The 13161-nt window shown below is 36.0% G+C and overlaps 6 protein-coding genes across 6 annotated transcripts; 3 read left to right on the forward strand and 3 right to left on the reverse strand. All coding sequences in view use genetic code 12, as the record gives it.

Annotated features, from left to right (window-relative positions):
- Positions 1 to 1762: 1762 nt before the first annotated feature.
- DEHA2B02244g (DEHA2B02244p) lies at positions 1763 to 4948 on the forward strand (the record flags this gene model as incomplete). Its single annotated transcript, XM_002770016.1, has 1 exon — positions 1763 to 4948. One exon carries the CDS (start codon positions 1763 to 1765, stop codon positions 4946 to 4948), a length of 3186 nt encoding a protein of 1061 aa, XP_002770062.1.
- A 507-nt stretch (positions 4949 to 5455) lies between these two features.
- Positions 5456 to 7339, forward strand: DEHA2B02266g (DEHA2B02266p; the record flags this gene model as incomplete). Its single annotated transcript, XM_457065.1, has 1 exon — positions 5456 to 7339. The coding sequence occupies one exon, from the start codon at positions 5456 to 5458 to the stop codon at positions 7337 to 7339; it is 1884 nt and encodes a 627-aa protein (XP_457065.2).
- A 249-nt stretch (positions 7340 to 7588) lies between these two features.
- DEHA2B02288g (DEHA2B02288p) lies at positions 7589 to 8800 on the reverse strand (the record flags this gene model as incomplete). Its single annotated transcript, XM_457066.1, has 1 exon — positions 7589 to 8800. The coding sequence occupies one exon, from the start codon at positions 8798 to 8800 to the stop codon at positions 7589 to 7591; it is 1212 nt and encodes a 403-aa protein (XP_457066.2).
- A 365-nt stretch (positions 8801 to 9165) lies between these two features.
- On the forward strand, positions 9166 to 9969 carry DEHA2B02310g (DEHA2B02310p; the record flags this gene model as incomplete). The annotated part of the gene is made up of 1 exon (XM_457067.1): positions 9166 to 9969. One exon carries the CDS (start codon positions 9166 to 9168, stop codon positions 9967 to 9969), a length of 804 nt encoding a protein of 267 aa, XP_457067.2.
- Positions 9970 to 10327: 358 nt separating this feature from the next.
- Positions 10328 to 12227, reverse strand: DEHA2B02332g (DEHA2B02332p; the record flags this gene model as incomplete). The annotated part of the gene is made up of 2 exons (XM_002770017.1): positions 10328 to 12075; positions 12182 to 12227. The coding sequence occupies 2 exons, from the start codon at positions 12225 to 12227 to the stop codon at positions 10328 to 10330; spliced, it is 1794 nt and encodes a 597-aa protein (XP_002770063.1).
- A 632-nt stretch (positions 12228 to 12859) lies between these two features.
- On the reverse strand, positions 12860 to 13015 carry DEHA2B02354g (DEHA2B02354p; the record flags this gene model as incomplete). Its single annotated transcript, XM_457070.1, has 1 exon — positions 12860 to 13015. The coding sequence occupies one exon, from the start codon at positions 13013 to 13015 to the stop codon at positions 12860 to 12862; it is 156 nt and encodes a 51-aa protein (XP_457070.2).
- Between the last annotated feature and the right edge of the window lie 146 nt (positions 13016 to 13161).

Raw genomic sequence — 13161 nt, forward strand, 5'->3', positions numbered from 1 at the left:
AATAATTTTCTCGATTCAATAAAATACCAGACCTATTTAATGATGTCTACAGAATGAAAATATGTGTTTAGTGCGAATATAATTTTCCTTCGAATAATGTGGAACCATTTTCTACTCATGGGAATCCCCAAAATTATAGTATACTACATATATGGTGGTAATTGTATCAATAATAGGCTTAATATTGTCACTAGACTTTTGAAATTAAAAGCTTTACGATAATGCATGATTTATTAAAATACTTTCGAACTATTGGACGTAAAATCACAAATCACATACAATACAAAGTAATTGCATTATGTTACTGATATAGTCATATATAACATCTCCCAAGCCAGTATTGCTATTAAGCTTAGTGTAAAATGCTGAGCACTTCCATTTATAAGTTGCTAGACCAAAAAATTGTTATAAAAGCTGAAAAATTGTGACAACAAACTAATTTCACGGTTATTTCAGATTACCACTTAAACTACATACAATAAACAATTTAAGTGACTAAATTTTTCAACCCATTTTCAGGTTGATTGAAGAAAGAAACTGAAGTAGTAAGATCTATTACCAAAACGGGCATAAACCAATATTTACTCTTGGTTAAGAAAAAGACCGAAGCTTTACCGATCGTGCCAACACAATTATGGGTCTAATACACAATACCTATCCGAACCTTGTATCTATTTTAGGATTTAGTTGAATGAATATCCCCGATGAGCCTGCAACGAAGACCCATTAGAAAGGTAAGATGCAGACCTGGCTTGCTTAGGCGAAATCATGCGCCGAATATTTTTGTACTACAGCTGGCAACCGAGGCTTCATATGGAACAAAAAGTATTGGTCAAATATAGAAACATCGCAATGGTGACCTAAGAAAATGCCATTCAAATAAAGGCTTGGAAAACTCATGCTGGCCTTAATGTTGGTCACTACTCATCTCTAGAAAGCATCTTGTACGTAATATGAAAAATTCTATGAACCGGCGTTGTATCACCTTCCATTTTGGTTGTCATTTAGGATGCCTTATATCTATACTAACTAAAACAGTTTTAGCTACAATAATAAACCTTTCCTGCATTCCGGTACCGGTATTCATTCACTGTATCATATCTGTCATTGCTCGAGTACGGCAAATTTTTTCACACCTCTTCATATTGTGATGTACATTATATCATCTATTTCAATCTGTCCGTTCATTTGTAACCTCTAATCATGAATAAATCATATCTCTCTACTAATAGAAATTAAGCCATTTCCGACGATAACAGTTGATTCAGTATAATTTAGTGAGAGAGAATTTAAAGTTCGGTGCGATTCGTAATTTATCGCATAAGCAGCATTACAATTCAATTATGTAGGCCATAATATATATACAGGAATTTGCAGCACCCTAAAAATAATATTTTATGCATATTTCACTCCTTCGCCCGCGTACAGCGTGCACTAGAACATATGTGACTGTCGTCATCACGTATACCGAGGCGAGAAGTTTTAGGCAGATCAATAACAAAATCCGCACAAATCGAGATACGATGAAATTAGACGAATACCAAAATTCATTCAGATATGCAAGGCAAAGTATAGAAGAAATTTGATATAATTTCAGGCGTAATTATCCGGAAACAATGCAAAATTCTTCGTATACGGATTTAAAGTGCTATTCACGTTTCGTAGAATTCCATTTTTTCATCTTCATATAAGATATAAAATGCCCCATTATTGCAAAAGACGTTTTCTTTGAAGGTTTCAAATCAATTCGGATCAAGACAAAATGGGAGGTTTTAAAGGGCTCTTGTTAGCACTAGCATTAGTTCAATTTTGTATGGCCGCAACACCTTCGCCATGCCTGCCTCTTACTTCTCCATCATTAGGGTTTAATGCCGTCTTCTATCCTTATAGCTTTAGAGACGATACGTCGCTGAGGGACTTGAATTATATGAACGGAGGCTATAAGTCGTTGAAGCCAATTGCTCTGGCATCTGGAATTACAGATATAAATTTTGCTATAGCTGCCGGTAGTAACCTGATTGTTAAAGGCCAAATTTATGGAAAAACTGTGACAGTTTCAAACTTTAGTGTTGAACTAACTGGTTACTTTCTTGCCCCAGAAACTGGTGATTACCAACTTCTGATGTCCGTGGATGACGGTGCGTTGGTTACATTCGGTGCTGGTCAGGCATTTGGGTGCTGTAACACAGTGTCAACATCCAATGACGGTAATTATGCTCTATTCACCCATTGGTATTCCACATCTAATGCTCCAGGACAAACAGTTTCTACACAACATCTTACGGCTGGATATTACTATCCTATGAAGATATTTTATGTGAATATGCAAAATCCGATGAGTATGACTTTTAAAGTCACTACACCAAGTGGAAATGTGATTACCAATTTTAAAAATGTTTACACCTTTGCAAATACGGATACTCATTGTCCTGCTGTCAGACCCACAACTACAGTCACCAAGACATGGACTGGTACCAACGCACAAACAACCACTAACAGCGCTACATCTTTCGGTACAGACACCGTTGAAATTGACATTCCTATCCCAACAGTGACCACCACTAAGACGTATACTGGGTCTGATATGACAACCATAACCCATACTGCTCCACCTGGAGAAACAGCCACCGTTGAAGTTGATGTTCCTATTCCAACCACTATCGTGATCAAAACTTGGACAGGATCTGATATTACAACTATTACCCACACTGCATCGCCAGGAGAAACAGCTACTGTTGAGGTTGATGTCCCAATTCCAACATTCACGACAACGAGAACATGGACCGGTTCTGACATTTCGACTACTACTCACACAGCATCCATTGGCGAAAATGCTACAGTTGAGGTCAATGTCCCAATTCCAACAATTACCACGACTAGAACATGGACTGGGTCTGATATGACAACCGTAACTCACACTGCACTGCCCGGTGAAACCGCCACCGTTGAAGTAGATGTTCCAATCCCAACTGTCACAACAACTAGGACATGGACAGGCTCCGAGTTTGTGACGACCACTCATTCTGTACCACCAGGAGAAACAGCTACGGTTGAAGTCGATGTCCCAATTCCAACCTTCACGACAACGAGAACATGGACCGGTTCTGACATTTCGACTACTACTCACACAGCATCAATAGGTGGAAATGCTACTGTTGAGGTTGATATTCCTATCCCAACAGTAACGACCACCAGAACATGGACCGGTAACGGTACTAGAACCATTACGCACACTGAGCCAGTTGGTGCAACTGCAACTGTTGAAGTTGATCTTCCGATTCCAACAGTTACCACAACGAAAACATGGACTGGGTCTGATATGACAACCATAACTCACACTGCACCACCTGGGGAAACAGCCACTGTTGAAGTCGAAGTTCCAGCGACTTCGAATTCGTCAATTTCTAGTATATCTCTGACATACTCCAGTGTACCAATTACATCGCCATTTGTGTCCTCAAGTATAACTAGTGGCGCAGGTGTACCATCTAGCACATTGAATTCAACAGTTTCAAGTGTACCATTTACATCACCCCATGCCTCCTCAGATATAAGTAGCGAGTCATTGACATCATCAAGGTCACTGAATTCAACAGTCTCAAGCGTACCAACCACATCATCCTATGCCTCCTCAGATATGAGTAGCGAGTCAGTGGTATCACCTAGCATGTCGAATTCGACAGTTTCCAGCATGTCAATATCGCCAACCATATCTAGTGCCCCAGCGTCATTTTCTAGTATGAAACCAAGCTCGATCGCATCTAGTGAATCAGATGTTCTGTCGATAATACCCTCCATGCCTGTTATAATCAGTTCATCTTCACGTCCTTATTACGGGAATTCATCATACCTACAATCTTCCACAATTGATTCAGTCTCTTCATCAGTGTCCTTAGACTTAAGCAGTGATACTACAAGTAACTATATCACTCCGACATCTTCCATGGACATCGTTTCTGAAAGTTCGAAAAACATAGAATCATTAGCTACTAGTGAGACTAATGAATACACTTCTGTGATGGAATCATCTGAATCACAAGTAAGTCCCGTGTCAAGTAGCATGCCGATAAGTGAGAACAGTGTACACTTTACCACAGAATATCCTTCCTCCTCTAATTCAGAAACATTTGTGACATCTGCTGCTAACCTAATTACTATTCCATCTCCTACTACGTCTCACAACAGAGAGCTGACAATTATGGTAACAGATCATACGACTCTTTCATCACTTTCAACTTCAGATTCAACGGATTCCAATTCTGTTATTCCAAATGAAAATACTTCTGAAAGAAATTCAAATCAATTATCCACCAATTATAATAGTGCAACGGAATATGGAGGAAACACAGGTGAAAATAATACCCCGACATCTATCGTCACAGACCTGCTTACCATTGCGACAACTACGCCGAATACAAGCGCTTCTAGCAAAGGTAAATATGAAATGAGCGAAACTATATCTAATGAAGTCTCTAATACCAGCACTAGCATTGAATCTGTTGGAACTAATAGCGTACCTCATAATAATGGATCCGGTAATGGATCAAATAATGGATCTGGTGCCCAGTCTTATAGTGGGTCTAATAATGGATCTGGTGCTGAGTCTAATAATGGATCTAATAATGGATCTAATGGTAATGGGTCTAATAATAGATCAGGTACTGAGTCTAATAATGGATCTGGTAATGTATCTAACTCCTCGCCGACTGAAACAAATGGAAGTACAACCACATCTGCAATTGAAGGTACTTCCAACCCATCCATCTCCGCGCCAGCTTCAACGAGGGAATGGGCAACTTCGACTTCTGGCTTTACGACTTCATCATCTTCACCATCGTCCGTAAGTTCAGTTCCTACTGTCGCACCAATGACCGGATCTGGTTCTTTGACCAAACATATTTCCTTATCAACTTTAATTTTGAGTATGTTGATAGCCATGATAGTTTAGTTCGATTTTTCGAATTCTTTTATAAATTAATATTTTTCTGATATTTTACAGTTTCTTTTGACGTTTCTTTACTTTCATATTATTGATATTCCAAGGTTTTTTTATTTCATTTTCTTTCTATCATTTATAATTTCTTTAGTCCTAAATGGGATCTAATAATATTTATCAATTTTTATAAATTTGTAGATAACGCAGTTGGATATTTCACAAGGATTTGGAAGCAAATTTAGAACAATACGTGTCTTTCGAATGTACTATGATTGTATTATTGACTTGAACATTCAAAGTATAGATTCTGAATTAAATGGAAAGTTAGTGAAAGAGCATATATAAAATAATTTTCTTCGTGCCAATTGTAAATTATAATTTAGAATTATACCACCGTATCGTGAATCAAGTAAGCTTCTATTCAGATATATATTGATATATGTTTATCGTTAATTTTGTGTAACCAGAAGGAGGTTTTATATCCAAATTATTACAATATCTGTTATCAACTAAACAGAGATGCCTAAAGTAAATAAAGATATTAAAGCGTGTCATTATTGCTATACAAAAAAGATCAAGTGTAGACGAGAATTACAAACGCAGCCATGCAAGAAATGTCAAGATTTAAATATCAAATGTGAGACTCGAGAACATAATTTGAAAATTACCATCTCCAGAAGTTTATTTGAAGATCAAAAACAAGAAATTGCCATCTTGAAAGAAAAGCTTAAGAGTGCTGAAAATGCAAGGATTTCAATGGGAGATAGGATTCAAGAATTGGAATCCTTAGGGAGACCAACGATACAACCAGATCCGACGGATGAATGTAATCTGTTTGGCATTGAATCGACATCGTCACTCCACTTCAATCAAAACTTATATTCATTAATTACCGGCGTAAAAAATGTTATGAATATCAATGATCCACCATCTGAATTATATCAGGATTATACCAGAAGCTCGAAATTATGCGTTTACAGCTTACCGGATAAGCAAACTGCTGTCTCTCTACTCAACGTAGCATACAAGACATTATGCTTTGATTATCATTTACTAATACGTAAAACTACGTCGTTTACAATTGACCAAATATACGACAATATAAGTTCTACATCTGTTGATAGGAATGAGGTTATTCGATTATTTTTTTTGCTTTCCTTCGGTGAATTATATAATACACCATTATCTAAAAGCTATGAAGGGTATCCTGGTTTAAAATATTTTAAAATTGGAATTAGTTTTCTTCAGGATTTGTATGAGACTCCAACGATAGGTTATATTGAAATCATTTTACTTGCATCACTTTACTTTAATTCCTTAAACCTTTTGAATTATTCTTATGTTTATTTGGGTGTTGCTGCAAGATTGTCAATGATTATGGGGTTGAATAGAAGGTCTACCTATGAAAATATATCTCTATCCTTACACGAGAAAGAGCGATATAAACGAGTATGGTGGACAGTTTACATACTTGATGTTTTCTTGAGTTCAAATTTGGGTTATCTGATTTCTCTTAGCAACGAAAATAATATTGATCTACCACAAGGAAAGTATAGTTTAGATTTGAAGCTAAAAGATGAATTCAATCCTGCATTCTTTTTGATCAAAAGAATTGAGTTGGCGAAGATAAATGTGTCAATTGTCAATGAAATTTATACGTCTCGATCACTGGAGAATAGGCTAATGGAATCGATTAATCAGATTTTAAGTGAATTGAATTCTTTTTATGCTAATTTAATATTAGATTCTAAGGACGTTGTCAACAACAATGATTTGGAGGTTTTTAATCGCTCAACAGTTTCTTTGAAATTAAGATATAATGAATGTGTGATATTGGCTACAAGACCTATTTTTCTTTCCTTTTTTGAGATAAATAGGACCAATAGTTGGGATGTAAATCTAATTAACAAGGAAACTTCGAGTATTATAAAACTATCTGAGGTTTGCATTCAGGCAGCAATGTCTAATTGTGACATTCTACATTCTTTATTCATCAACGAAAAGATATCATATTATGGGTATATTGATACCAACTTCTTATTTTCTGCTACAACAATAATATTAATGGGAAGCTCCATGGACTATTTTTCTTACGTTACACATCAGAATTCTGATTTGGATCTTAATTCATTTATGAATAGATCGGTCTCAATGATGGAGGCTATGCACGGTTTTGGTAACCTATCAGCCACAGAGTTTTTAAAACATATTACAAAATTGCGATCTAATTTGAAGAGTGCAAAGGAAGCCACTCATAAAGACAACTGCCACACATCCAATTTTTTTCTTGATCTTGATTTTGAGACTTTGGAACAGGAGTTGCAGGAATATATACCAGGAGAGTTTAATATCAATCCTTTAACAGATTCTATATTCCTTCATCAATCCCCATCCATTTCTTAGAAAAGCCATGGTTTTATTTATTTCTTTAAAATTTTTTTTTCAACTATATCAGATACGCATCCTAATTCAAAAAACTGAAAGGTATAAATTCTAATAGGTATATGGAGCTTTTGAGTCATTTATGCATATTCACATCAGTATTACCTTTGTAAAATATATAATATTTATTATAATTGTTTTACGTTTACACATGCCGGACATTTAAAGAAGGGAAAATATTATTACTAGTGCTTCTGGATGGATAATGAGCTATACTGAGATCTTGATTACTTCGGAAAATGATTTCGCAAAGTAATGAATATTACTATTATTTAAACCGGCTATATTAACGCGACCATTCGAAGGAATAAAGATATGATATTCTTCAACCAATAATTTACATTGGACCTTAGACAAACCACTGAACCAAAATAAACCATTCTGATTTAACAAATGATCGAAGCTGCCTGGAGTTTGATACTTTATCAATAAATCATGAAGCTCAATTCTTTTATCAACTAGTCTCTTATAGATTGTTCTTAAATCGTTTCTCCATTGTTCAGTTAATTTTGGGTCGTTTGCTATAATGACAGCCAACCTAGCCCCATAAGCTGGCGCACTTGAACACTCTCTTCTGAATATACTTCTTAATTGATCAGAGACAATTTCAGCTAATTTTTTTTCACATACTACGACGTGAAGTGCACCAACCCTTTCGCTATATAACCCCAAGTTTTTGGAGAATGATTGACAGACCAAAAATTGCAATCCTTTAGCATAGTATAATCTAATAGGTTTTGCGTCCACCGCAATGTCACCTGAACCAAACCCTTGATAGGCAGAATCAAACACTGGCATGATTTTTTTTTCTTGCATTTTATCAGCCAAAATTTTCCACTGATCTATTGAAAAATCAGTACCGGTGGGATTATGACAACATAATTGTAGGATGAATACTGAATGCATCTTAGCTTTAGAAATGGCTTCTAAAACGCTTTCAAAATCAAGACTTCTTGTCAACGGATTGTAATGAACATATTCCACGACTTCAGCATTGGCTGCTTTAATCATTGGAGCGTAATTGGGCCAAGTTGGTGTTCCAATATAGAAATTGGTAAGTTTGCAGCAGTCCACTAGAAATTTAATAGCTATACTGCAAGCACCGGTTCCAGATATTGTTTGACATGTAGCAATATATCCACCAGTAGAAATATCTTTCCCAAATATGATATCAGCAGCCATCAGGTTGAAGTTTTTGATACCTAGGGTAAAATTATAGTCATGCCCGGGATCATTTGCATGTAATACTCCTTTAGCTGCTTTTACTGATGATAATGTATACGACTCACCATTCTCCCCTCTATATACTCCTGCGGAAACATCAACCTTACTGGATTGACAATTTTCAAGTTTTATCTTAAGATCATTCATTTCATCTTTGGGAGCTAGAGTTAAATCTCCGAAAAATTCGTATTGTACCATTATTTTATTAATAACAGCTACCGCCTTTCCTTTTCAATCAGCAATTACTTCATCATAATAATAAAATGAGCGGAAATTTCATAGTTTTATATTCATAGTATGAATGGGGAAGAAATACCCCAATTGTTATGCTCTATTTCAGACTATTGTGGCTTTACTTTCATTGATATCGGAGGATTCACGCCGAAGCCATTTTGCAATCAACTTATTGCAGTTGATTTTCGGTCACCACCCTCCGAGATTCGGTTGGTGCCAACCGAAATAACCCAAAAATATGCTCAATCAAACACAGTACAACTAATATTTAAATCAAGATTAATGACTCAAATTATAAATGATATTAAAGAGAGGACTAGATATAAGAAATGTGTAGCTTTATTAAGAATAATCTTTTAGAAGCCATTAAACATGGAAAGATAACGTTTACCTTAACTGTGAAAATCTCGCGCACCTGTGAGATTGTTCCGATTGCAAAAACCTCTGGTTATGATGGCATTTTCATTGACGGAGAACATTCCTCGTTAAATTCCCAAATAATTAATGATTTATGTATCACATCTTTAGGTTATGGTATCTCCCCAATTGTTAGAGTTCCTGGTTGTGATGCTGCGTTTATTACGAATGTTTTAGATGGAGGCGCACAGGGTATTGTTATACCCCATATTAACACTATTGATGATGTTGTGAAGTGTGTCAAGGCTTCTAAATTTGCACCTTTAGGTGAAAGGTCTGTATCTTCGGGGTTTCCAAACTTTCAGTTCAGCTCTGTTGGTTTTGAAGATGCCTCCGAAATATTAAACGCAAATACTCTAACAATTCCAATGATTGAAACTAAAGAAGGGCTTAAGAATATAAAGAGTATCGCAAAAATTGAAGGGGTTGATGCCATTCTTATTGGTTCTAGTGATTTGACGTCAGAATTAGGCATACCTCTTGATTTTAAAAACCCAATTTACCTAGATGCATGTGAAAGGATAATTGAGGCATGTAACCAAAATAGTATCATGGTTGGAATCGGAGGAATTCAGAATAATCCTGAAATAATTTCTTTCTTCTGCACAAAAGGAGTTAGGTGGTTTTTAGGTGCACAGGACTCCTCTTGCTTGGCTAGTGAATGCAAAAGACTGGGTCAGATTCTCAGAAGTATTACTTCTAAGTATTTATCATAAATATGATTAATATAATGGCTTTCGTACCTTCTTTAACTAGTAGATGTTTCTTATAAGTAACTTTTTAATGAATTTTATTTTCATTAAGCCAAATAGAACTTCCAGGAAAATATATATTCATTGTTCTACTTGGAGTTGGAATTAAATTAGGCCGAGCGCTATACATATTGTTAAGGTGATAGCGACATTGAGGCAATATAAATAAGACTTGTATTCTTTTCGCCAGTACAGTAGATATTGTAACTTCGACTTATAATAATGTTTATTGATATTTTTACATACGTAAGAGAATAAGGTTCTTTTCCTTAGGGCTACATCATAATATATACAAGTATATACTACAATGAATTAAATTAATTCAAAAGATCCATCCAATAAATTTACGGTAAAACCAACCTACACCCTTGGAATGTTCAAACATTTTGAGGTCTTCCTCTTTTTTCATTAAGTACTCATGTTCTTCTTTGTCAATGACATCCTTATAGGAGAAAAGATCTACTTCCTCGGATTTGATTCCTTTCGTATTCGTAACAATTTTGTATCCGAATAGAAGAATAAAATAAAAAGGAATAGAAATATACCCTGCAACAAATGTCTTATAGTCAAAACTTCCAATAAAAACCGTGAAATTTTTGATTAATGCTACAAGACAACAAATACTCAACGCTAAGTATGTTGAGTATGGTGCGAATGGTGCTTGATAGACAAAACTATTCCTATCAACACCTTGCTTGTTGCAGGCTTTAATAAAATAAATATGCGATACCAAGATGCTTATCCAAATTAACAAGCCAAACATTGAAACATAACTAACAAAATAATCGAAAACGAGTTTTGAATTAGTTGAAACGGCCATAAAAGCTAGCATTGTAAACACTGCACTTAATAAAAGTGAATAATATGGGACGCCACGTTTATTGGTGTACGAAAAACATACTGGTGCTTCACCTCTGAGAGACAAACCATACAATGTTCTGCTTGCAACATATAAATCTGAATTGCTTGAAGAAAAGGTAAATAGCAAAATAGATCCATTGACAATATGTGGGAGCACCGGTATGGAAGCATTCTTAATTGCGATTACAAAAGGTGAAGCATTTGCAGTCGTTTTCGAAGTTAAGTTTAGTTGAGGATCATCGTACGCAACACAACAGCCAAGCACAAATACTGATAAAACATAAAACACGACAATACGGTAAAATGTTAACCTTATTGCCCGAGGAATATTTCTCCTAGGATTTTGAGCCTCGCCAACCATAACTCCAACTAATTCAGTACCTAAGAAGGCAAAGACCGCGTTTACTAATACTGATAAAAATGCAACAAATTTACCTTTAGAATCGGGAATATCTTTGTAAGTCGCAAAAGCACCAGGATTCTTCCAAAACCGAAAGCCAAGCCTATCATGGTTAGGTCCTCCTCCAAGCATTATAATAATCATGCAAATTATGAGGCCAATAATAACACAAACTTTTAAAGAAGATAACCAAAATTCAACTTCGCCCAAATATCTGACTCCGGCAAAGTTAATACCTACCACAAGGATTAGGTAAACTGCTATCCAAACCCCCGGATTAACTGTTTCTGGTGCTATCCAATACTGTATCGCCAATGCACCAGAAACGTACTGGTTTGCAGTGGAGATGAAATATTTAAGCAAGTAAGAATATCCCATCGTAAACCCTAATGCTGGATCAACATATCTTGATCCATAACCTGCAAGTCCATCTGGTAGAGGAATATAAGTAGCCATTTCCCCAAGAGAACACATAACGCAATAAACAACCAAGCCTATGACAGAAAACGCAATAAGAACTGAAGCTGGACCTGCAGTTGCCAAAGCAGTACCGGTTCCAATAAGTAATCCTGGACCCAAAGCCCCACCAATAGCCATCATGGAAATATGCCGTGCCGATAAATCCCTCTTTAAGGTCTTTTTATGTTCAAGTTGGCTTTGTTCATCAAATAAATCAACATCTGAATTTATACTATTAGTTTCAATTGTAGAGGTCAGTTTCGTAGTCTGGTTTTTATTAATACTAAATTTCATAATTATTTGAATTCTAGAGTCTATTAGATCAACATCCTCACAAAATTTCAAGGGAACTACTTGTTAATATAGATTAGATCTAATATAGTTCTTTAAGTTCATATTCTCCATAATCAAGCTTATCAATAAGATATCGGTGGCTCGATACCGAGCTTTTCATACTCAAACTTATCAATATTTCTCGGTGCAGCGACGCCGAGTTCTCCATACTCCAGATAAATGAACTTTACCGGTGGATCGATACCGAACCCAGTAACATTATTTTCCGTTATAGTGGAGTCTACCACTAAAAGCTAGTAATACAAAAGGTATAGTAGTATGTGTTAGATATATAGTAAGTCAAGTTGAAAATTCAGCTGTACCTGGAAGATCTGGTGTTACATGGCCATTTGTCATGCTTTCAGTCTTCGGATATAAGGAATTAATTTACAGGTCTAATAGAGCAGGGTTTTCCATGAATTACAAGTTTATCTTGAAGCTCGACAAGCGTGCCCGGATGCCTCAAATACACCTTTACTTACAATTTGTTACAGTTGGTAAGGTATACAATAGCTTCGTTATTTCTAAAATATATACAGGACAATCATCCATGCCCAGGCAGACGGAACAAACCATGTTTTGCAATATCTATCAGGCATTGTCACTCAAATATCTTGGTCCATTAATTTAAGCGACACAATAAAACGATCCAATGCAATTACAGACCAACTTCCGAGGTTCTATTTTCTGAAACGTTAAAAACTAAGATACGACGAAACCTATATGCAGATACTAACTCTGCAACACTAACGGTCGGCTAGAAACAACCTTCAAATCCTAGACTACGAATCAAACTTACTTCTAAGAATGGAATTCAAAAGAGCCAGAAGCAACCATAGAAAGCCTAATCAGACCCAAATGGCAGTTAGACCACGAACACCGAATTAAGATCATGTAGACCAAGAACGGTGTACCATAATCATCGTCCTCTGGAGCCCCTGATCCATATTCCCGCATGAACGTTGACCACTTCTTAAACGGCTACTATAACCTTCCCATCCGTTTTGATGGACCATTTATTTATCGACGGACTAGATCCCTTCCTCGTTATCACGTGAACAAAAAATAGGAACTTCCCAACCTTTTGTCCAGCGTTGCGGTGC

This window comes from Debaryomyces hansenii, assembly GCF_000006445.2.
Source record: "Debaryomyces hansenii CBS767 chromosome B complete sequence".
NCBI classification, from domain to species: Eukaryota; Fungi; Ascomycota; class Pichiomycetes; order Serinales; family Debaryomycetaceae; genus Debaryomyces; species Debaryomyces hansenii.